The sequence below is a fragment of the Lepidochelys kempii genome, chromosome 1 (assembly GCF_965140285.1).
Source record: "Lepidochelys kempii isolate rLepKem1 chromosome 1, rLepKem1.hap1, whole genome shotgun sequence".
Lineage (NCBI taxonomy): Eukaryota > Metazoa > Chordata > Testudines > Cheloniidae > Lepidochelys > Lepidochelys kempii.
In genome coordinates, this window is record NC_136380.1 from 172,861,376 (window position 1) to 172,884,464 (window position 23,089).

General features: G+C 39.5%; 1 protein-coding gene across 4 annotated transcripts in view; it reads right to left on the reverse strand.

Moving 5' to 3' along the window:
* NCAM2 (neural cell adhesion molecule 2) overlaps positions 1-23,089 on the reverse strand; it is a 558,500-nt gene that overhangs the window by 39,962 nt on the left and 495,449 nt on the right. For 2 of the 4 annotated variants that reach the window (XR_012161242.2, XM_073363287.2), the window contains exon 15: positions 17,753-17,933. Coding sequence is in view for 3 of the 4 variants with exons in the window: in XM_073363287.2 (XP_073219388.2) it covers positions 17,753-17,933 (181 nt within the window). In the remaining variant the exon portion in view is untranslated. Of the gene's footprint in view, positions 1-3,906; positions 4,242-4,977; positions 5,038-17,752; positions 17,934-23,089 lie in introns of those variants that run through there. The other 2 variants (XM_073363298.2, XM_073363306.2) reach the window with 2 other exon arrangements.

Sequence of the window (23,089 nt, forward strand, 5' to 3'; positions counted from 1 at the left end):
TTTTTAAGTGATATAAAGCTTTCTCATTGTCTCCACTCCCTATGGGAACTATGACATAAATGTGCTCCCTTGGGGATAATGGAATCCAGGTTGCCTTCTAAGACACAGATTTAACTCCCATTAAGGTTTTAGTAAGTTTTCCATAAAGCTTCAGTGGGTCTTTAAATAGCTTCGAGTTCATCAGATTCTGTGCCTGCTCATTATTTTTCATTTGTCATCCTAAATGTCTGTCTGAAATATCAGAATTGTTTGTTGTGATAACAGAGGAGTACTTCACATGGGGAACAAGGAGAAGGTAAACTGTTTAGAAACAAACATTTTGCTTTTGCACATATGTCCTTAATAGGTTTTTGTTTTGTTTTTTTAAGAGGGAAGAACAAAGGAAATATATGATATATTACACACATTAAAAAAAATGTTAAGGTTGTAAATCAAGCACTCAAACGTCAGGAACTGCAAAATTAAGGTTGTCTATGCCTGTCCTTGTGTGCATGCACTATGATAGTTTTTAATAATATGATCACATACTATTTTTTGCACAGGACCCTTCCCTCGTTCAGTGCAGAGAATGGCTGGTGCTCACTAAATAAGCAGCTATTCAAAATTTTGTTTTCTCTTCCTAATTCAATATGTGGCCCCAGGACTTATTGACTGCACACTATTTAAATCCTGCTCTGAAGACAGAATTATTAATTTCCTCATGGGCTATTCTTTGGTGCTCATTAATATAATATCAGAGCGCTTCACAAAGATTAGTAATTTATTTTCCTAACATGCCTGTGTATTATTTCCATATTACGTATGGGGAACAGAGGTACAGACAGACTAAGGCAGGTTACTATTGTCTATGTGGACTGTCACAAAGGGGACACTTTTTGCCAGTGTGTTTTACAACTGTTTTGCAGACAGAAGAGGAAAGTTGAAAATCGGGCATCTCGGGATTCATCTGGGATAAGCATGCTCTAGTGGTCACAGATCTCTCTGCCCTTTCTCCCCACCAAACCTGATCCTTTCTGCCTGGTGCCCCCCCCCCCCCCCCCGCCTGTCTCTGTCCTGTCTCTCCCACCCTTAGCTCTTCATCTGAGTCTCCTCCATGCCATTTCCCTTTCCCAGTCCCAATCACCTTCTGTAGGCAATTCCAGGCTCCCCTTCTGAGTCACAGTCTTTCCTCAAATGTGGTTCCCAGGCCCAGTCTCCCTCAATGGGGCTCCTCAGCCAAGAACTCTCTCGGTACCTTGCTCAATAAGTCCTAGTATCCCACTCACCCAGGATCCTTATCAATTTTAGTGTCCACTCACATCCCATTAGGTCTTCCAGCACTCTGGTGCTCCTGTTTTCCTCTGACTCTCAGTTCCATTCTCCATGTCCACCCAGTCCCAGTCCCCCATCCTCTCCTAGTTTTCTGTCCCAGTGCCCTCCTCCCCACCAGCTCACAGCCCCATTCTCCTTGTCCCAGTCTACTTCCTCTGACACTGCTCATGCAGCTTTTGCTCTCTGCCTTCCAGTCAGTTTGCTTCCTCCTACACAGGGGGAGCACTGAGAGCACAACAGAGAAAGTCTTCCTGCTCTTAGGTCCTGTCCCCAGGACCAAAGAGGCCACTGGCAGCAGGAAATAGTATTTGCAAGGAAACTCCAGTTCAGACCCTGTATCCTTGGGCTGAAGTATGATCAGCAGAAACAGATTCTGAGAATCTAGCTGCCAAACTCAACAAATCTCTACCGAAGGTGTGCGGATTGATAGTTTCAGATGTTTATAACTAGGCCACATTTGGGCATTTCTACATGGGGACAGCAAAAGACACATTCCTGATACAAAGGCAATATGTCTACACATTTCCAGTATCTGCCCCAAAGCAAGGAGGCACTAGAATTTCTCAACAAAAAGTTTGTACATTTTTTTTTTAGCATGGGAAAAACAATATATTATCCCCAAATCTTGTTTTCAGAAATGGCTGAAGAAAACCTGAAAAAATCAGCCTGAGCCAGACAATTATTAAAAAATTTAGAACAAACTGTTAGAATTTGGCAGTTATAAGCAACTGAAAACAGGTTCTTAGACTGGAGTGTGTTAAGCAACCTTAACTACAATCGGTGCTTACAACTCCACCTATAATCCAGATAAATATAATAGTTTCTATGAAAAATAAACTGCTTTTTCAGTGCCAGATCAAACAGTCATTTCTGGCTTCAGGCTCCAACATGGCACAACCCTTGAGCACATCTTTCGCTTACGTTAGGGGGACTCTGAAGCCCCTTGCTGAATTGCAGCCAAAATGCTGAATTACCATGAGTAGGTATATTGACGAGAAAGTCTGATTCTCCACTCTTTCACACAAATTTTATGGTGGTGTAACTCTATTCAAATTAATGGAATTGCACTGATATAAAAAGGATGTAATATAGTGGGGTGGGGGGGAGGGGGAGAGAGTCCAGGGATGAAACCTTGGCTCCACCTAAATCAGTAGGATTTTTGCCATTGACTTCAATGGGGCCAGGATTTCAAACAAAGTGGTTTCTGGATCAGATCTTAAGATTCCTAGTTGTACTAGATATTTCAGTTTATAGACAGGGATGTCTTTCTATAAGTGCATGTAAGTCAGTTTTGGGAGTTACACATATGTAATCTGGGAGAAGGATACGCTCTTGGATGAGAGATCAGCCATGCAAGATCATGTTTCTAAAAGACCATATCTGATATGATATACTACAAGTGGATTTATCAATTATCTTCTAAAGTGAAAGCTTTCAGGAATTATTTGAAACCAGTAAAAACTGTCATTTACAAGTTTTTAAATATGTGAAGACATTCCTTTACATTGGTGAAGATGCACAGTTTTTCTTTAGCAGATACACTGATTTGGGCCAATCTTTCTTCAAATATAAGGTATATTTATAACCTTTTTAAAAAAGCACAGAATGAAAAAAAAGGAAAAGTTTTCAAAATATTGTATAATTTTGTTCAATATCTCAATGTTTTGTCCCAAGATCATACCATCCTGAAGAATTGCACAATTTCACAGCAGTAATTTTACTTTTTGAAAAGAGTTCTTAACACAAAGCTCTAGTTTCTGCCTTATTCTGGAACTGCATTGCTTTCTAGTATTATGAAATATGTAACAGGATTATGAGTTCCACCTCTTTAGTCTCTGATACCATGATCAGATCCATATGGGTAAACCTTTACATCCATGTGGATCCTCACCATGAATGAATCTCTATGCACAAAGAAAGGTCTGCCGACGGGAATCTAACTGCATGATCTGGCCTACTTTTTTAAGTATACCAACTGTGCAATAAACAGTTCATATGAGTCATAACTATGTTTACTGTTCTTTGTTAAAGTTCAAGATAAAGAACTCTGAACGTGTCTTTCATGACCAACACATGCTATGGAAATAAGGCTTGGGCATGGCAGCTTTCCTTTTTCGAAAAGCAGGTACAGGGGCCATAAGTGGTCATCACCTTGGGGTATAACTGTGAAGTACCTATTATGTGGATAGAAGCATTTTGGTAGAGAGGAAGAAAGAAAGTAAAATAGATTAACTAGGGAAATTTACAAAGCTTAACTGAGATAGGGATGAATACTTTAAAACAATCCTATATTGTAAAGCATAAAAAAATCTAATATGCATACAGTTTAGTATTAAATACCACAAAAGTAGCTAATGAAGCAGAATATTTGACAGAACAAATATTATATAAATATTTTTTAAAAGGAAATACATGCAGAGGGGCATATATGGGATCAAAATACTCTCATGAAAGACACACATGACAAACATAAGAACCCACTGCACCAGCAATGACATATAAAAGTCTATGGACATGTTTCTTAGGTAAACAAACTATAACTGAGAAAAAATGAATAAAATCATGAACACAGACAAACAGCCAATCATTGTCAGTTTGTGTTTGTTATGAGACATATGGTTTGTGTGTTGAGAAAAAAGCCACTTGTGAGAATTTTTCAGGCATAGATTGATCAGTTACTTCCATTATGATATTAATTGGAAATGTATACTTTACAAGAGCTCCAGAAAGTCTAATTTTTAGCCAGGTCTTTATTTATTTCACCCCTAAAAATAACATTCCTAGGGAAAAGAAGAGAACCTGCTGCTTGTCTTATTAATAATCTCAAAACATGGACAACAGACTTATGGCTACAATGAAAGAAAAACTAGCAGCATTTGGCTGCCATGATTGGCTTCCATTTTCACCGTTAGTGGCTTCGCAGCATCTATCTGCATTGATGAAGATTGTTATAGAAAATGAGGAGTGTAAGAAAAAAGTAAATTAGAGAAAAAAGTGGAAAGGTTGTAAAATATGTGAAATAAAGTACAAATTAAAAGAAAAAAGCAAGAGTGGGAAAGAAAAAGAGAAAAAAATAATTAATGCAATATTTACACAATGTCAAAGACAGTCACTCAAAAACAGTCTCTCTAACAGTAAAAACAAATTATGTTGAAAATATTGACAAAAGTTGTACTTTTTAAAGTGAAAAATGAGTTCCTTTGAAGTTGTAGAAATGACAAAACTGGATACCAAAATGTGTAATCCACAGAAAAGCAGCACCTCTATAGTAGCAACGCATGCTTCCCCACAATAACCCAATAATCTGTGTCAACATTACTTTGTCGGAAACACTTTCATGGGCACGAGGGATATTCGCTCTCCTTGCTTCAGGACCTAATCCAGCACAGTACTTATGGACATTCTTGTGGACAGTACTTATGGACATTTAAGCATAGGAGCAGTCTCATTAAGCAAGCCTAAGTGTTTTGCTGAATTGGGTCCTCAATCTATCGTCTCTATACTGAGCAAGAGTTTAGTGAACATTGGGGGTGGGGGGCACTGAAACCTTTCACTTCAATATATTCATGACCCCTTTTATTCACTTCCACAAAAACTCAAATGAGCTCATCTTTGTTTGGAAAAATGTGGAAAGAGAAAGGGTTATAAATGCTCAACCAAAGATGAATTTACCTGAGTACTTCTTGTGCAGTGTTTGACAAACATCCTAAATCAGGAAACAGTCACCTGATTGAGGAAATCAAACACCCAACATGAATTACAAACAGCGGATACTTGAAGCAATTGTGAAGAGCAACCCATAAGCTGAAATATTTTCACTTACATTAATTGTCGAACAATTGTGAAAAATGAACAAATTCATAAAAATGAAGTGTCTGTTCATGGCTTATTCATGCTCACAAAGAAAAACTATGTTTGCTAAATAAATTGGTTGTGCAAATTCATCCAGCTCTTATGTTCAGCCTGCCACAAGAGTGCCACTTTGTGTGGCTGGTCTTTGTAATATTGTTTACTTAGAATTTGAATGAGACTGTTGAACTCATTTCAAACAGGCCACTGAATTAATATTGGAGGGTGTAGCCTTCCCGACTACTGGGAAAATGTTCCATGTCCAATTTCCCATCTTTTGAGACGTTTAGTCATCACAAATGCCACTTTCGATGACCATTTCAGTGTAATGTGTAAAGCATTATGTGTACAATTCCCATGGGTATTTATGGCTGTGGCAGAGCTAATTTCAGTATATTACGTTGAATATTTACTTTTCTGGCATGTAATCTATACCCCCAATTATGTAACTTTGTCTGGTAATACAAAATGTTTATATATTTGAAACAATCAAGATTTCTGAGAAAACATGATGAAACAGCAATTAATATAGGGTTATATTGACCAAATATTGATATTGACCAAAATAAGAAAGGTAGGTGGATTTATAGAAAACAATTCCAGTGTAGAAAATCTGGTCTAGAGACAATATCATTGGCCACATTAAATTCAACTGACTTAAAAATGTGAATTTCCAAGACTGGCAATTATGAAAGTAGGAGGAAACCACAAGAATCAATTATAGTCTAAACTATACTGTTTACATTCCTTATTATAATTATTGTTGTCATTATTTCAATGACAGTAGCACCTACAGGCCACAACCAAGATGGGGCCTCATTGTGCAAGGTACTGGACAAACGCATAGTAGGAGACAGTCCCTGCTGTTAAGAGCTTGCAGTGTAAACAGACAAAAAAAGACAGAGGGTGGGAGATAGGAAGTATCTCCCCACCCCCCCACCCCCCTTTTGCAGATGTGGAACCGAGGCACAGGAAGTATAAGAACTTGCCCAAATTCACACAAGAAATCTGTGAAAGAGCCAGGGCTTGAAACTGCATCAAGTATTATCAATGCATTTAAACTTTGCTTACAGCATTAATAATCTTGCTCTTGTGTGCATATGATTTTTATAGAAACAACGGACAGTTTTCAAATACTCATACAATCAAAAACCCATTTCCATGAGAATTCTTGTAATAATGAGTTGAAAAGACACAATGTGATCAAACCAACCAGTTACTGGGAATGGGTGCAGATGTTCATGAGACTGGGTCTGCACTATTTCACTTTACACAGCATACTTGTTTTCCCAGTAGTCATGACTATCAGACCTTTTCAAAAGCAACATTTTTCTTTATGAAATATAAAAGAAATCAACCTGGAAAGAAACAAATTTTTTTTTGCCTTGAGACTTGTGGAAGTTATTGTGCTAAACTTTTAATATCTAAGAAAACCTTTGACCAGCTTAATTGATTTCTGACAGCTTTTTCATATAAATCTTTCAGACATACATTTACATCAGAAATATTCTTTAAAATGTCCTCTCTAATTCGTACAATGGTGGACTTTTAAAATTGTAAAGCAATATGCTAGCAATTACATTTAATATGACAGCTAACTTTTGTGAATGAAAGTATTGTATATTTAAATGGTAGTTAAGCATTTCAATATTCTGCTATGCCTAAAAAGCCTATTTTTATTCAAATGATAAGATAACTTTTAAAAATTGCCCCATTTTCAAGGAAAAAAATGTGAAAAGTATTATGCATATTTTTTGTTGAAGTGGAAGTTTTGTGCAATTTGAGTCGGGATGGGCCCTCTATTAGTGATAAGAGTCTGTGCCAGCAGTCATGCCTAGTAGTAGGGGAACATGGGCCCTCCCACTCCACCAGATTCTGACCAAGCGGCCCTCTTGGGCACTGTAAGAAAGGCATCTACTACCTGCAGTCAGCTAACACACTTCTCTGGGTCTCTTCCTACTTCTCTGTCCCTCCTGGCTTCATGCTGCAGTCCTGCTTCTGGGGATACTGTCCTGGTGTAACCCCTCCATAGCAGCAAGCACAGGTCTGTTTCTCTCTGCCTGCCACCTTGCTGTGCTGAACAGACTCCCTTCTGAGCCCCTTCTCCAACTAGAGTATACCCAGCAGGCCTGCCAGGGTGAGTTTGCCTGGATCCACAGTTGTTCCTCTCCCAGTCTCTCTCCACTGTGGGGTCTATCTACCCCAGGGACCTCTCCCCTTAAGTTCAGTGCCAGAGTTTCCAAGTCCAAGGCTTGCATTCCCCCACCCGAAGAAAAGAAATCTGCATTCTGATGTTTATTCCCTGACCTATGGGCTACGTAGAAGGTGTGGGATTGAAAGGCTAAATACCATTTCATAATCCATGGGTTGGTGTCTTTCATGGAATGTAGCTAGTGGTGGGGTGTGTGGTCAGTTATCAAGAGGATTGAGGTTTCCCAGTAGGTAATACCGCAATGCTTCTATGGCCCACTTCACCCTCAAGGCCTCTTTTTGCGTAATGAAATAGGCCTTCTCTCTGAGAAATAGTTTTTAGCTGACATAGAGGATTGGATCCTCTTGCTCACCCAAATGTCAGGACTCCACTGCCACTAACTCCATGTTTGAAGCATCTGTGTGGGGTATGAACTATCATGTGAAGTCAGGGTGGCAGAGGACTGGTTCTTTGCTTAGAACATCTTTCAAGATCCTAAAGGCTTTGGGCCAAGCAACCTTCTTGAGGCTAGAGTTCTTCACTAAGTCACTAAGCCTTGGCCCTTCCCAATCAGAGGTCTAAGCTTGCCCTTTCTAATGGATTTCAGAGTAGCAGCCGTGTTAGTCTGTATCTGCAAAAAGAACAGGAGTACTTGTGGCACCTTAGAGACAAACAAATTTATTTGAGCATAAGCTTTTGTAGGTTAAAACCCACTTCATCAGATGCATGCAGTGGAAAATACAGTAGGAATATATATATATATATATATATATATATATATATATATATATATATATATATATATATATATATACCCACACACACACACAGAACATGAAACAATGGGTGTTATCATATACACTATAATGAGAGTGATCAGTTAAGGTGAACTGTTACCAGCGGGAGAGAAAAAAACTTTTTGTATTGATAATCAAGTTACGCCATTTCCAGCAGTTGACAAGAACATGTGAGGAACAGTAGGGGGGAAAATAAACATGGGGAAATAGTTTTACTTTGTGTAACTATTTCCCCATGTAAATAGTTGTACTTTGTGTAACTATTTCCCCATGTTTATTCCCCCCACACACACTCACTGTTCCTCACACATTCTTGTCAACTGCTGGGAATGGCCCATCTTGATTATCACTACAAAAGGTTTTTTTTCTCTCCTGCTGGTAATAGTTCACCTTAACTGATCACTCTCGTTATAGTGTATATGATAACACCCATTGTTTCATGTTCTCTGTGTATATCTATATCTATATCTATATCTTCCTACTGTATTTTCCATTGCATGCGTCCAATGAAGTGGGTTTTAGCCCACGAAAGCGTATGCCCTTCTAACAGAGTATCCCAGGTACATTACTTCATGAAACCCCAACCGACTCTTGGCTGGATTTGCCATGAGGCCATCTTTCTCAAGGGCTTGTAGGGCCATCCATATTCACTCGAGGTGTTTCTCCTGTTCGTAACTGTAGTGATTATATTATCTATGTCGGCTGCCACGTGCCGGCCATGTGGTCGCAGGACTATGTCCATCAGACATTGGAAAGTGGCCACTGCCTCATGAAGGCCAAAGGAAATGGTCTTAAAATGGTTCAGTCTGGCCAAAAGGACTTGTGAAGGCCATTTTCTCTTGAGATCCCTTTTTTGGGGCGGATCTGCCAGTAGCTCTTGATCAGATCCAACATCAAGATATACATTTTGTCCCCCACTTGCTCCAACAACTTCTCAACTTGATGCATGGGTTATGCATCAAATGTAGACATCATGTTCACTTTTCTGAAGTTGATACAAAACAGAGTTGTCCCATCTGCCTTGAGCACCAACACAATGGGGCTTTGCCACCTGCTGTGAGATTCTTCTATCATCCAGGGGTGCAACATCACTGGCAGCTCCTGACATACAGCATCCCACATCTTCCTGGGCAGGGGGTCAGTGGCTCTGGTGGATCTTCCAGCTGGGCTCCATAGTGATTTGGTGACAAATCAGCCAGGTTTGTCCAGTTTGTGACAAGAACACAGAAAAGAAATATCAGACCACCTATCTGAACCCATTGGGCCAGAGCCCTTCCCCCAAGGCAATTGTGTCTGAGACTTGCAGTAAGATAATATGCAGACCCAGCTCTAGATTGGGAGGAAAGGTGTTATGAATAAGCTCTTGCAGCCTTGCCATGCCTTCAGAAGGCTTATGGGGTAAATCTGGGTCTCTTTCTTTTCACTTCAGACCCATAGACCTTCACTGGGCTACCATCTTGGATGGACCCTTCTTCCAGGCTCTGAGGGGCAGCTGTCCAGGCTTGCCCCTAGCTACAATCCATGAAGGGGTAGCAGAGTTGAAAATGACTATGCTGCTCACACTTGAAACAACTGCCTGCCTGTAGAGCTGCTGTCTTTCCTCACTACATTGGGGATGTCACCTTAGCTTCCACACTCCCTGGCTCACTAGGCCTCTGTGACATCAGTCATTCTTGTTCAGTGTTCAAGTCTCTGTTGCAGAAGGGATTTGGGTCTTGGCCCAGCCAGCAGTCTCCTGCACCCTGTTCCCTCCACTGCATTTGATCTTTCACATTCAGTGATGGTCTATCCTCAGGGCTCCCACCCTTGGGGGTCGGGGTGCCTGTTCAGCTGCCACAACATTTTCAATGAGGCCAGTTACTGCAGGTCTCAGACACTGCCTTTGACAGACCATCTGGCTGGTGTCTCTACACCCACTCTTATCTCCTGACCAGAAAAAAACTGGATAAATTACTTAAGCACTTTATCCTCTGCCACTTGCACCCCAGTGCACCCATCTGGAATTAGACAATGCCAGCAATAATATTTCAGGCACTGGGCCATGACCTGGTGGTGGGCCCCTGGTAGGTACTTTTCTCTCTGGAAGTGTTGGCAGTACATCTCTGGGGAGATATCATAATAGTCTAAAAGAACAGTCACAATCATATGGTAGTCTCAAGCATCCATGGGATCCTTGGGCTGGCCCGGTCAGGTAATAGGACCAGAAGCATAGCCCAGTGATCTGGCGGCCACTTCGCCACAATAAACACATGTTCAAATGTCCCTAAGAAGGTTTTGGGGTTATCTTCTGTGCCTATATCTGTTAGCTTGACCAGGATCTGTGACATCAGGACCCTCCCATAGACTCTGACCTTTGATTAGCAGTGACTCCTGAAGGTTGTAGGAGTGGTGCCATCTGCTGACCCAAGTATTCTTGCTATTCTTGATGTTGTGTGGTCAGGTCTCAAATGAATTGCTGCTACTGCTCCTGTGGCTGTTGAGCTGCTTGCTGCTGGTGTTGTGCAGCCAACTGTTGGAGTAACTGGCTCTTTTGCAGATGTGGCTTGGTTGCCTGTTGATGTTGGCTCTCCACAGTCCATTTCAGCAGCTTCTCCACATCTATGTTGTCTTTTGGTGGGGTTTTTTGTTTGTATTTTTCTCTGCTGGCCTTCTTTTTGTCCTTCATGCACTGGGGTGCATCAGGACTGGACTGTCATGCCCACATTCTCCACCAGCTGTGAGCGGGGATATGCCTCCTCACCTACTGGTAAGAGACTGTAGCAACAGCTCCATCTAGGTAGGGGACCCCAGTCCTTCCACTTCATCAGGTACTGACCCAGGGACCCTCTTGGGTGCCATAAAGAAGGCATCTGCTATCTGATGTCCAGTAACACCATCCCTTGGGTCTCTTCGTACTGCTCTGTCCCTCCTTGGCAAGTGTCATGTCACAAACCCTTGCAACACGGCCCATGAGTGGGGGGTCCTGGCTTCATGCATAAATCTCTCCCTTTGGAATTACTTTCCTGGCATAATCCCTCTGTAGCAGTGATTGCAGGTCTGTCTATCTATGCCTGCCACCCTGCCATTCTGAAGAGACTCCCTTTTAAACTCCTCCTCCAATTGAAGCACACCCAGCAGGTAGGGGCTTCCTGGAACCAAAGTTGTTCCTGTTCCCCTGTCTCTCCACTGCAGAGTTGATTCACCCCATCCCAGGCACAGAATGTAATTTTTCAATTGTTGAGAGCTTTTCTTGTCTTTACTGACCTGTAGTTCTTCTGGCTACATAGGTATCTGGATGCCTATATTTCAAAAGTGCCTAGAGATACAGAGTCCTGAATTTTTCAGTGTTCAGTCTGAGACACCAAATAGGGTGGGGGCTTAGCACTTTTTGAAACACAAGCCTCTTTAAAAATTTCTCAAGTGAAGCACCCAAAACGCTGCACCTAAAATCATTAGCAACTTTTGACAACCTAAGGCTGAGTATTCTTTATCTTGTTTAGTTAATGTTCAGATTTAAAGTCCCTCCATTTATGAGTACCAGTGGGGCGTTAGTATGCTATTATGGTTTGTTATCAGACATTTGGTTCACCTCAAAAAGGAGATTAGTAACCTTGAATGCAAAGTTCTTATTAGATAATGCTGTGATTTCATTATTGTGATTAGACATCACTGTGATCACATTACTGCACATTTTTTCCTCTATGGACTTACCTGGAGTTTCATTATGCCATGTTCACTCAAAGTGAGTAATATTTTATCCTGTGAATATCCCCATTGCAATCGATGGAATGATGTAGTAAAATACTACATGGAATATGGCTCACAGAAATCAGTGAGATTACTCACCAAATAAAGTGCGACTCTATGTGAGTAAAGTAGGCAGAATTGTGATCTTGCTGACAGACAAACCACAAGATGCTTAGTGATTTGGTGTGATTAAACAACTAAAAGACTGGCCTATCCAAACCTCTGGGTCATCAAAACTGTGCTGGAAATCTGCTAATATTAGCACTATGTGTGATATTTCAACACTGCTGCTTTCAGACTTGGATGAACAGAAGTGAAGATGCACAGAAATGAAAATAACAAAGATTTTTCACAGAGCAAAAAATTTTAATTTCAGTTATAGATGGCTTTTCACTTTATTGAAACTAGTTGCTCCACTCCTCATCCAACTTTCTCACTGTACAGGGATAGGGAAGATATGGGCGTATTTTCATTATTTCTCTATTGCTTTCCATTACAGTAATCTTCCCATAGTTTAACATTGTCTTGAGCCACCATATGGGAAGAATTTAGTTCTTTTGGGAAGGATGTGCAAGACTTTTTTGACATTTCTCTCAAATGTCCTACTTTCTCTGGCTGTGAGTGTGGCTAATAATAATAGTGTGAGGTTGTTTGTACATTTCTCTCTCCTCTGGAGTCACATCAAGTGCTGTTCTGTCAAAGTCTGTTAATGATTTCTAGCCTCCCCAGCACAAAACCATTAGAGTTTCCTCAGGGAATGGAGTACACAGAGTTATTCCTACACTACACTGAGAGCTTGCCATTTCAGTTAGAACAATACTTAAATCCTGTCTGTAACTAGATAATATTCTTATTCAACATACTTTTAGTATTCTTTTGCAGGATTCCCTTAAGTGCAAAACATGGCATGTTTGCTATGGCTATTACATCACCATTTTGAGGGGACTGTCAACTTAAATATATTTCTTGTTGCCACTTTGGATAAGCATTTCTCTAAGAATACAATATGGATTGGATTCCTAGCCGTGGATTGTATACTCATAGTGTAAAACAAGTATGAATTCACCTAGCTCTTTACGGTCTCACTGTCCTCTAGAATATTCTGCTTCCCTTCAGCTCTCTTCTGATTGTGGTTGACAAAGAAGCTTCTGTTTGGAAATGCATCAGTGTTGCTATTTCTAGCTCTCTACTTCTCCTGTGGACTAGACATTTGTTTAGGATTACGCTTTGCATCCTTTGTATGTGTGTGCCATGTTCTCTGAAAGATTCTTAGGGACATGGTGCAAGTTTTTAGAGGAACTAGTTTTTTCCTAGCCTTCTGACTTTGGGATCACATCATCTATCAAACTACTGATAATTGGTTTCAGATAACTTGGTAAAGCTGTGGGGGTTGTTCTGCCTTGTATTAGATGCACTAATATGGGTGGCTGCTTACAGATTTACTGTTTCAGAGAGCACTGATACCTTCAATGCTTCCTTTAGGATGACTTGTGTTTTGTTCTTCTAGATTTGGCTGAAGACAAATGAGTAAGTGCTGAAAAGGCCTTCATGGGTGCACTGGAGAATCTTTTTATCTTGGAAATATCACCCACGGGTTTTAATTAACACTGGAACACCTTAGTTCAATTGAGGCCTGCATGTTAGACACTAGCTAGTTCAGGGTGCTTTATGGGCCTCTGACCTGAAACAGGTTTCAGAGTAGCAGCCGTGTTAGTCTGTATTCGCAAAAAGAAAAGGAGCACTTGTGGCACCTTAGAGACTAACAAATGTGTAATACATGTGTAATACATTTGTTAGTCTCTAAGGTGCCACAAGTGCTCCTTTTCTTTTTGCGAATACAGACTAACATGGCTGCTACTCTGAAGCCATTTAAAAACTGATTACTTTATTTTTACTGATGATACATACATGTCCCTGGAAACAAGAATAAGAACTGGAAGCCAGCAGCTGACATTGATACAACCTCTTAGCTGAATGTATTGCTTTAAAAGTGGTGTCATTCTGAAAATAGCATAGTTTCATTCAATAGATCTCCTTCCTGAGTGTATCCGGAGTTACACGTGCTCACTAGTGACTAAAGTAAATTTTTACTACTTTTTGGTTGCTGGCAGCACTGAAGACCCAATATAATTCAGAAAGGCTGAACGTGGATTCTGTTCCTTCATGTTCATTATCTACAGAATTGTTTAATAAGATTTAGCTACTTGACCACAGGTGCAAACCCAGTGAGGGCAACGTGTTTGCATGTAGATTACTGAGCACATAACTGAAAGAAAATGCAGTTAAATGCATATAGCTGAAGACCTAACATGGCCTGAAAAATATTTGTTACTGGCAATGATATAAAAGGAGATAGGATTCTGGCATGGCTTTCATGGAGACAGATTAAGGCCTGTAGCTGGGAATGCAGAACAAAGGCCAGGAGGGTAACTAAGTCAGGAAGTCAGCACTGGAGAATGGAAATCCTCCAATGAACACTGTCAACTTCCTTGGCAAAAAAATAGAACAGATGTTTAAAAGAACTGAATAAAACAAAATCCACAACAACCTACCATTTTTTGTATCTTGAACATTTTCTTCCCCCCCAAAATCACTTTCTTGGGCTTTTCTGTAGGTTGAATCCCCGTATGACATTACATTTGTGACTTTTGACATTGTGGTGTTAAATGGAAGGAGTGATTTAAAATCTACTAGAAATCTGCAGAGAAGGCTTTAATGGATATGATAAGTTCCCAGGATTGTCACCATCCACTTGGGGGGAATTATTTCTGTGATTTTTTATGTTTTATTAAGAGTTTTAAACCACACCTGAAGCAGAAAAATCTCAAGACACGCTTATCTGTGGGGCCACGAAAGTGCCTACACAAATGTCTTGGACGCAGATGGAAGAAGGGGCTATTGTATTCATATTGACTTCCTAACTCTCTTAATATAAAAAACCTGTTGCATCAATAGAAAAATATGTTGTAATACATTCCCTTCTAGATGAACCTTTAGATCTCATAAAGCTGTCATATCTAGTCAATACTGATGATATAAAGTATCTGTTTGGCATGATGAACACTGACATCTTTGCTGCTATCGGGCACAGTGTGAAAATCAGAGAAAATATCACCTATTAAATAGATTGTCCATCTTTGCCCATCACTAAATGACTTTGGTCAGGATGAGTGAAGGTGCTTTAGCACAACTGACAGCCATTTGTTCAAAAGGGTAAGCAAGATGCTCAACACTGACAGCAAAGGTCATTCTGTTTGTGGGAACTGCACAGAGATTCTGACTGTTTCAAGGCTGTTAATACAACACATCAACATTGGGGGCAGCAGTTAAAATAAAAATGGCTCCTGAAACCGGTATAGTAAAAAAATTGATACATTGGGGAGGAAAAAAAAAAAAACCTGACAAAGCTGCCAGTCATTTTTCTCCTAGATGTGAGCAGAGTCTTCTGGAAAAATATTCAGATCATTTAAAAATGGTTCCACAGAATTCCTATGGGATGTTAATTTCACACCCACTTTATGCTTTGCAAAAGTAGTTGTCAAGGAAACTAATTAGTTGCATAATCATAATTGCAGTAATTACCTGTATCTAAGGGACTATACGCTACATGTTCAAATAGCTGCAAAAGCATGTGCATAAAATGAAAAATGCTCCATCTCCATTTAGATGTTGGTTACCTGAATTGCCTTTTATACACAAGTATAGAGCTTCGTTACCACATGTGCAGGTATTTTGTGTTTGTGTCAGTTGTTGCAATTATTTATGATTTTAAACAATTATAAACAATTGTAAATGGGTAAACTTGTGTTTCATTTGATATATCTATATCTAAGAAGCATTTTGGTGAAACTTTCATACCGTTAAACAATTCCAAATATATCAAGTGTATAAAGGAAATTGGTTGCCTTTCTTCTGTTTTACACAAGGTTCTATCACATTTTCTACTCGCAAAAGTTTTTTCATTGAGACAAAAGCTTTTTTCATAGAGTCATGTGAGCAAGGCCAAAAGGGACTATTGTGTTCATCTAGTCTGACCTCCTGCATAGAACTTGCCCAAATAATTGCTCAGCAAATCTTTTTTTTTCCTTACAGCCCACAGCTCCTTCTCCATTTTGTCCTGAGGTGAAATCTTAATGCTGAACAGTGACATCATAATGTTTCTGTGGCAAACAGATTGATGTCATGAGGCATCCCCTTTCACTGCAGAATCAAACAGAAGTAGACTGGACTGTGAGGCAACTGAGCCCCTGTCAAAACCCTAACAAATGTCCACTGACTTACACCGACCAAGGGCACACACCAACACCCTGCTTACACCAGGGCTTGATTTGATCCTAAACTATTCTTACTAAGTTATGTGAAATGCTTCTTAACTATATATAAATTCCAGAAATACGACTTTTAATGTCAACAGATCATTTCTGATAATATGAGAAAAGCCATTCACATAGATGCCTAAGACACTCCTCTTGAAAATATGTTTTCTAAAAAAATCCACTAACACTGTGGTGAGTTGATTGTTTTTTAGCAGCCGATAAGATAACAGGAGAAAAAAACAGTGTGTTATTTATCTGAAAGATTTCCGGTCTATAGCTCATTTGGAATCAACACCAGTTAAACCAGTGCTGTTCATACATTCAGACTCCATAAGAAACACAAGTATTGCTATGGTATTACTTTTCTCCTTTGTTCCCATTGGCCTTGATATATATTTGGCAAGTTTTAAATTTTAGTTTAATGCATTATCTGTGTAATTTATAGGATTAGATGCTGCAAAAGGTTAGCACCTGATTTTTAAACTTAAACGTTACTGCCATAATCTGAACTAAAACCTTGAAAACTCATAGCTCTAAAATTAAGATGTGTTTTAGTTATAGCAGATCAGAAAACATCGCAAAATCCTAAAAATCTAAATTATGTCCATTGCATAAATTAAAGGAATCAAATTAGACTGTTGCTGAAAATGATGCATAGGAATTCGTGAGTTGTGCCTCAAATTTCAGTTTGAAATATTTTTTTTATAGATTACATTTAACCTCAAGAATTTAATAACTGAAACACCACTAGCCCTGAACTACTTTGTGTTTTTTGTTTTTAAAAACTGTTAACACCCAATTATGTAAGCACTTATGCACATGAGCAACTTTATTTATAGAAATAGTCACGTTTGAAGAGTTGGAACTTTAGAACTGTATCCTTAAAGAGGAACTAAGGAGATTAAATCAAAACAGCCCTAGTTAAAGGCTTGATCTTGCAAGGTACTGAGTATGCAACCTGCTCAAGCAGAGCCCTTAATACCATGCTTAATTTAAAGCATGAGTAGTCTGATTGACTTGGACTGAACCCCAGGATACCAACACATGAATAGATTTACAACAAACAACATAAACCATTAAAAAAAAAACTTAACAAAGGTACAGCAAGTGCATTTCTGAATAACAACAATCTCTCTTCTTAACTGCCAGCAACTGAGTTTGGGATTCTGTGTTTCTTCTGAAATTATGGATGACTTCACTAATACCAATAGTAGTGAAAGGAAAGGAACCTTGACTGAAAGTCCTTTGGGGCAGGGATCATCTTTCTGTTATGTGTGTACAATGCATAAGAGCACAAGGGGGTCCTGGCCCATTACTAGAGATCCTAGGCCCCATAGTAATATCAATAACAACAACAAACTCCTCCAGTTTAGGGGTTATAAATCCAATTTTTGCTGATAATAAAGAGTACTGGGATCTCAAGTCTAAGCAGTTAAAAAGTTTTCAGTTCTCAATAGGCTTAAATTCAGAGACTGCAGCAAGAACCAAAAAGCACACATGTTAAATACTATCAGCAGAAAACAACCAGCTCAATATTACACTATATTTTAAAATTAACTTACCAGTAATAATATTGGGCTTTGGTGGCATGCTGAACTCATACAATGTTGGTTCGGAATAACCCAGTCTATTGGCAGCAGTAATTTGCACTTCATAACCCATGGTCCATTGCAGATGCTCTAAGATTATGTGGTCTCTACTACCCTGTACTTTTTTCTCTAGCCACTGGTCTTCCTTATCTTTCTGTAAAGATGCAAATATTAGTTTAAATCATCACAAATTCATATACTAAAGCCAAAATTATTAATATTGCATATCCTAAATTAAGCCCCAAATCTTTTTCAAAGGTTATGAGTTCTCACAGTCCATTTTGCCTTCAATATGAGTTGTAGTAATCAGCTCCTCTGAAATTAGGACATTTTTTACTTTGGTCCCTAAATATGGATTTAAGAACATATCATTAGGTGTCTGAGTTTGAACAGTTTGTTATAAATTTGTATTTTGTTCAAGTACTGATGCCCATTTCAAAACAGAAGAATCACAACATATTTGTTCTTGTAAAGGTACGAAACTGCTTCATTTAGAATAAACAAAGTTTCAGTGATTTTTATTATAATCAATGGTTTTTAAAAGAAAATTCCTAATATAAATAAAGTTGGCCAGTTACCAAATGCAGTAAATAAATGCTCATAAAAACATAGTTGTGACTGCATCTGTCCTTCGTCTCAGTGCAGAACTCTGAACAATGATAGAAATTCAGTGGCCCTACATTAACACTGAAGCAAACAGCATATCCCAGTGATGCAGGTTATGAACTCATTTCTAACATCCGGTAGGATATATAATATCATGTATAGTGTATTTTACAGTTTTCTGAATTCAAACCTTTTATGCTTATTAACTTTCATATGGAGCATCTAATTTAATTGCAAAATTAATTAAATAATCAGTGTAAACATGCCTTATTTGTATTGAAGTTAAACATGTATGTAAGGCCCTCATCAGTGAAAGTAGCAAATGTTATTTGATAGAAATTATATTATGTTTAAAAGATGGATATATAAAAATTTTATATTGAGATCTTAAGGTAGACACATAAACAATAAAAAAATAAAAATATAAAGACATTGTATTGGTATATTTGAGGCAGCGCTAGAAGTGCTGCCCATAGTTACAAGGAGCCAAGGGCTGAAGGTTACAAGGGCTGAAGGTAGAAATGAACTGGCTGGGCAGGGAGACTGCGACTGGAAACAAAGAGTTGGGTGGGATAAGTGGGATCAAATGAGGAGCCAAGTATAGTGGCAGGAGAGACTGAGACAAGGATACTTGGATCGTATGCTGGGGGAGGATTCAGATGAAGAGCGTAGGGAGCCAGGAGACTGCGGCTAGCTGAGCAAGAAGACTAGGCCAAGGAGTCTGGGAATGATACAGAAACGATGAGTTTGGGGAGGGAGAGTAGGACTGGGAGCAAGAGTGGAGGAAAGACTGGGACCCAGACAGGGAGCCCTGAGATGGACTGAGATTAGTTACGGAAACTGATTGGGACTCGGACAAGGTGGTGGGGAGAGAGATAAGATTGGGACATGGATGTATTTGGAGGGTAGAGGCAGACTGGGTTAGGCTTGGGAGAAAAGGGACAGAAGGGTCTGAGTCCAATAAAGCACCCTCCAGAACCTGAAATAGAACCCAACCTTCCTGAATCTGAACAACCTGCTGATGTCAGCTAATATCTGTGAAACCCACTGGCAATATTTGTCCTAATCCCCATTTAATGGCTGGCCCACACACAGAGTGACAAACTACATTGCTATTAATTACTCCATTAGTGAAGTGGCAAGGGGACTGTGTGGTGGATCTAAAGGTTCAAACCTGCCGATGAGAGTCAACATGACACTACACGTTAGAATTTTTGTTTTTTAGTGGTTGTTTAAAAAAAAAAACCAGGAAATTACACCCAATAAACTATGTTAAAAGAATGTTATGATTGCAAAGTTAAGCCCTGAAAAGTTATGAAAGTAGCATTATATATAGTATGTTATATGTTCAAAGCTCCTAATGACTTGCAGATGTGTGTGTGCTCAGCACTTCTGCAAATCAGACACCAGGGTCTCAAGTTGGGCACTCAGAAAAAAAGGAAAATGCATTTAGTTACCATCTATAAAAAGCTTGGTTTAAGTGAGTTGCCTAGCATCACACAGGAACCCTGAAGCAGAGGCATGGATAGAATCCAATTCCCAGAGCTGCATTCAAATTCCTTAACCAGAACACCATCCTTTCTCTTCTTACAATCCCCTACCTCATTCACTACACACCTTCCAATTTCTGCCACAGATGAGGCAGAAGTTCTACAAGCAACAGCCTCTTTCACTACAGAACCCTCATCCAGACCCAGAACAGGTCCATCATGTGAACTGAATGAGGCTGGGGTCCTGTGGAAAAAAATAGCATGTGATTATATAGTTAAAGACTGTAAAATAATATATACACACAGTGGGGCTGAATTAAGATTCACAGGCAATCTTAATTCTGGCATTTCCTATCTTTTGAGTGTTTGACTTTGTAACCTCAACATTTTTAAAATAGCTTTTTGTGTATAATACATAAATGAAATTTTGGTGATCATAGTGTATAGCTATAGAAATCACAGCACATTATGTTTGTATATGCTTTGTATCTATATCTATCTATCTATCTATATTCAAGTGCATGGGCTATAGGTCTTTTTCCTAAAGTCTATATCTGTGCCCTATGGTAACATGATCTATACTCTGTGGAGCCCATTTCAAAATTGAATAAGTACATGAATAAGCACAAGAGCTAAGGGCCAAATCCTGTCTCTACTCCCTAAAGCCCATGTATCAGCAGAAACCCAAACATAAAAGCATTGCAATGGGATATCCACCCCACACAAGGCAGAGCAGATTAAGTGAGGTTAATTAACTTGAGAGGCTGCAACTGAGGAAGAACGAGGGATTTTTAAGTTCACAAGATAGAACTCAGCTGAGTAGACAGGGATGATATAAAGCCAGGAAGTTGTCCACACAAAGGGGCTGCAGGGAAAGTAGGCTGCAATCATCCCCTCAGAGTAAAGATGTGTGTTTGAGCTACAGAGTTCAGTAATCTGCAGTTACTTCCTGGGATGAGGGAGTCTGGGTCAGTAAACTCAGATTTGGTCCAGAAGATCAAGAAGGAAGTTGCAAGGAGTCCAGGAAAGTAGCAGCAGGAGCTGGCAGACCACAGTTATCAGATATAAGGTCCCTGGACTGGAACACGGAGTAGTGGGCAGGCCTGGATTCCCCTACCAGCCACTAGAAAAGCAGCAGTGTACCTGGCCTTGGACTGGAAGGCTGACTGGAATGGCAATTGGGCTGCTGACCCAGTGGGACTTTAATACCCTGGAAGGGGAGGAGTATAGTGACCTGGGCAGAGGCCTGAGTCACAAAGAATAAGCACCCTGAGTCTCAGAGGAACAGAGAGAAGACAGGGCGAGGAAAAGGGAATCAGACCTAAGTGCAGCATATTCCCCGATGTGGTCACAAGGAGGCATTCTATTCATGAGTGTACCCAGTGACAGGCATATTCTTTACAAAAGAAGAAATCCAAGAACTGAACTCAAGGACAACATTATGTAAGAAAGATTTAGCAGTATGTTGCTAACACAAATTGGAAACAATTAGAATAAAGGCAAAATTGGGAGAGTGAGCTGCCTGGGATTTCATCAAGCTTTGCTAACTCATCTTTCCCTAAACACAGGTAAAACCTGTGTTCAAAGCCCACCAATGGCATCTTAGGTAAACAGATAAAAAGAAGAGCAGAAGATTCCTTCACTATCACTGATAATCTCATATGAATTTTCAAGAGTCCTTTACTCAGGATAGTACTGAGCAATATGCTTAAGCTAATTTCTTTGCTAGAGTGTAGGTGCATGTATGTGGGAAACCCATTCACTATTTCTATAAATCTCCCTGTTTATGCTAAGCCCCTTTAATTGGTTACTTTAGAAGCAGAAAAACAGAACCATAAAGAAAGATTTCTACCTCATTAGGCTTTTCTTGTGATTATACTACTAATTATTATTTATAGAATGCTGTACACAGTGCTTTACCAACACATAAAAGACAAGAAGCTCCTTTAAAGCAAGGGCTTGCAATCTAAAATCTGTTCCTTTAGGTACAAAGGCCTCCTATTAGTATTACTATTAGCAGTTTCGTCTCTAATATACATAAAGAAATGTAAATCTTCAGATGTTACAGTTAGAACAGCAGTAGCTTCAGAGATTGCACTGTGGGTTTTATTTTATTTTATTTTTTTTGTAACACTGCTTATTAAGTAGATCACAGATGTTGTAAGCCTGGTCAGTGGGCACTATTACGACTGAGATTTTCAAAGCTGTCTAGGAGAACTGAATACCAAGTTCCATTAATTTTAAGGCTTAGGGGACGAGTTTTTTTTTCAAAGTATAATCTCTTTGCTGAAACAAACCTCACACAAAGTCATAGACCAAAGAATATTATTCACTATATGTATAATGCCAACTCCTTGCTAAGTGCTTTACAGACAGGTATGAAGTCAAATGGTAAAATTTTCATAAATCTCTAAGGGTCATATTTTAAAGGTATTTTGGTGCCTACAGACAAGCTCCTAATGAGTTTATGAAAAGCACCTAGGAATCTAATCCTCATTGACTGATTTAGGCCTTGTCTACATTACAGAGGAAATTCGATCTAAGCTATGCAATTTGAGTTACGTGAATAGTGTAACTCAAATCGACTTAGCTTAGATCTACTTACCAGGGGGTCCACACTACGTGATGTCTAGGGGAGATGCTCTCTCATTGACTCCCCCTACTCTTCTGGATCCGGTGGAGTACAGGAGTTGACGGGAGAGCGATCTGCAGTTGGTTTAGCAGGTGTTCACTAGACCCGTTAAATCAACCGCTGATGTATTGATCACCAGTCGTCGATCTTCTTGTAAGTGTAGACTAGCTCTCAGACTCCTAAGTGACTACCAGTCAAGTGAGATGTAGAGATAGATGACACCATACACATTAGTAAAATACAAAGCAAATTCAAGAAACTGGCAGTCAAAGGGGAACTCTGAGAAACCAGATCCAGGTACTCAACTGCCATGTGGTAGGTGTCCCAGAGGAGGAAGAAAGAACAACATGCTGTCTTCTAAAATATCCATATAAGTAAACAAATATTTCCTAGTGCAGTTAAAAAAAAAAGAACCAAATTGAATTGAACCCCACCACAGCCTCCAATCCAAAGTCTTGCCAATGAAAAAGCTCAGAGCCTTAATATCAACATTGTGACAAGTGAAAATAGGGAACAATCCTCAAAAGGAAACAACTTTCTCTTATCCTGAGATAGCTTTATGGATACACTGCACAAAAGAAT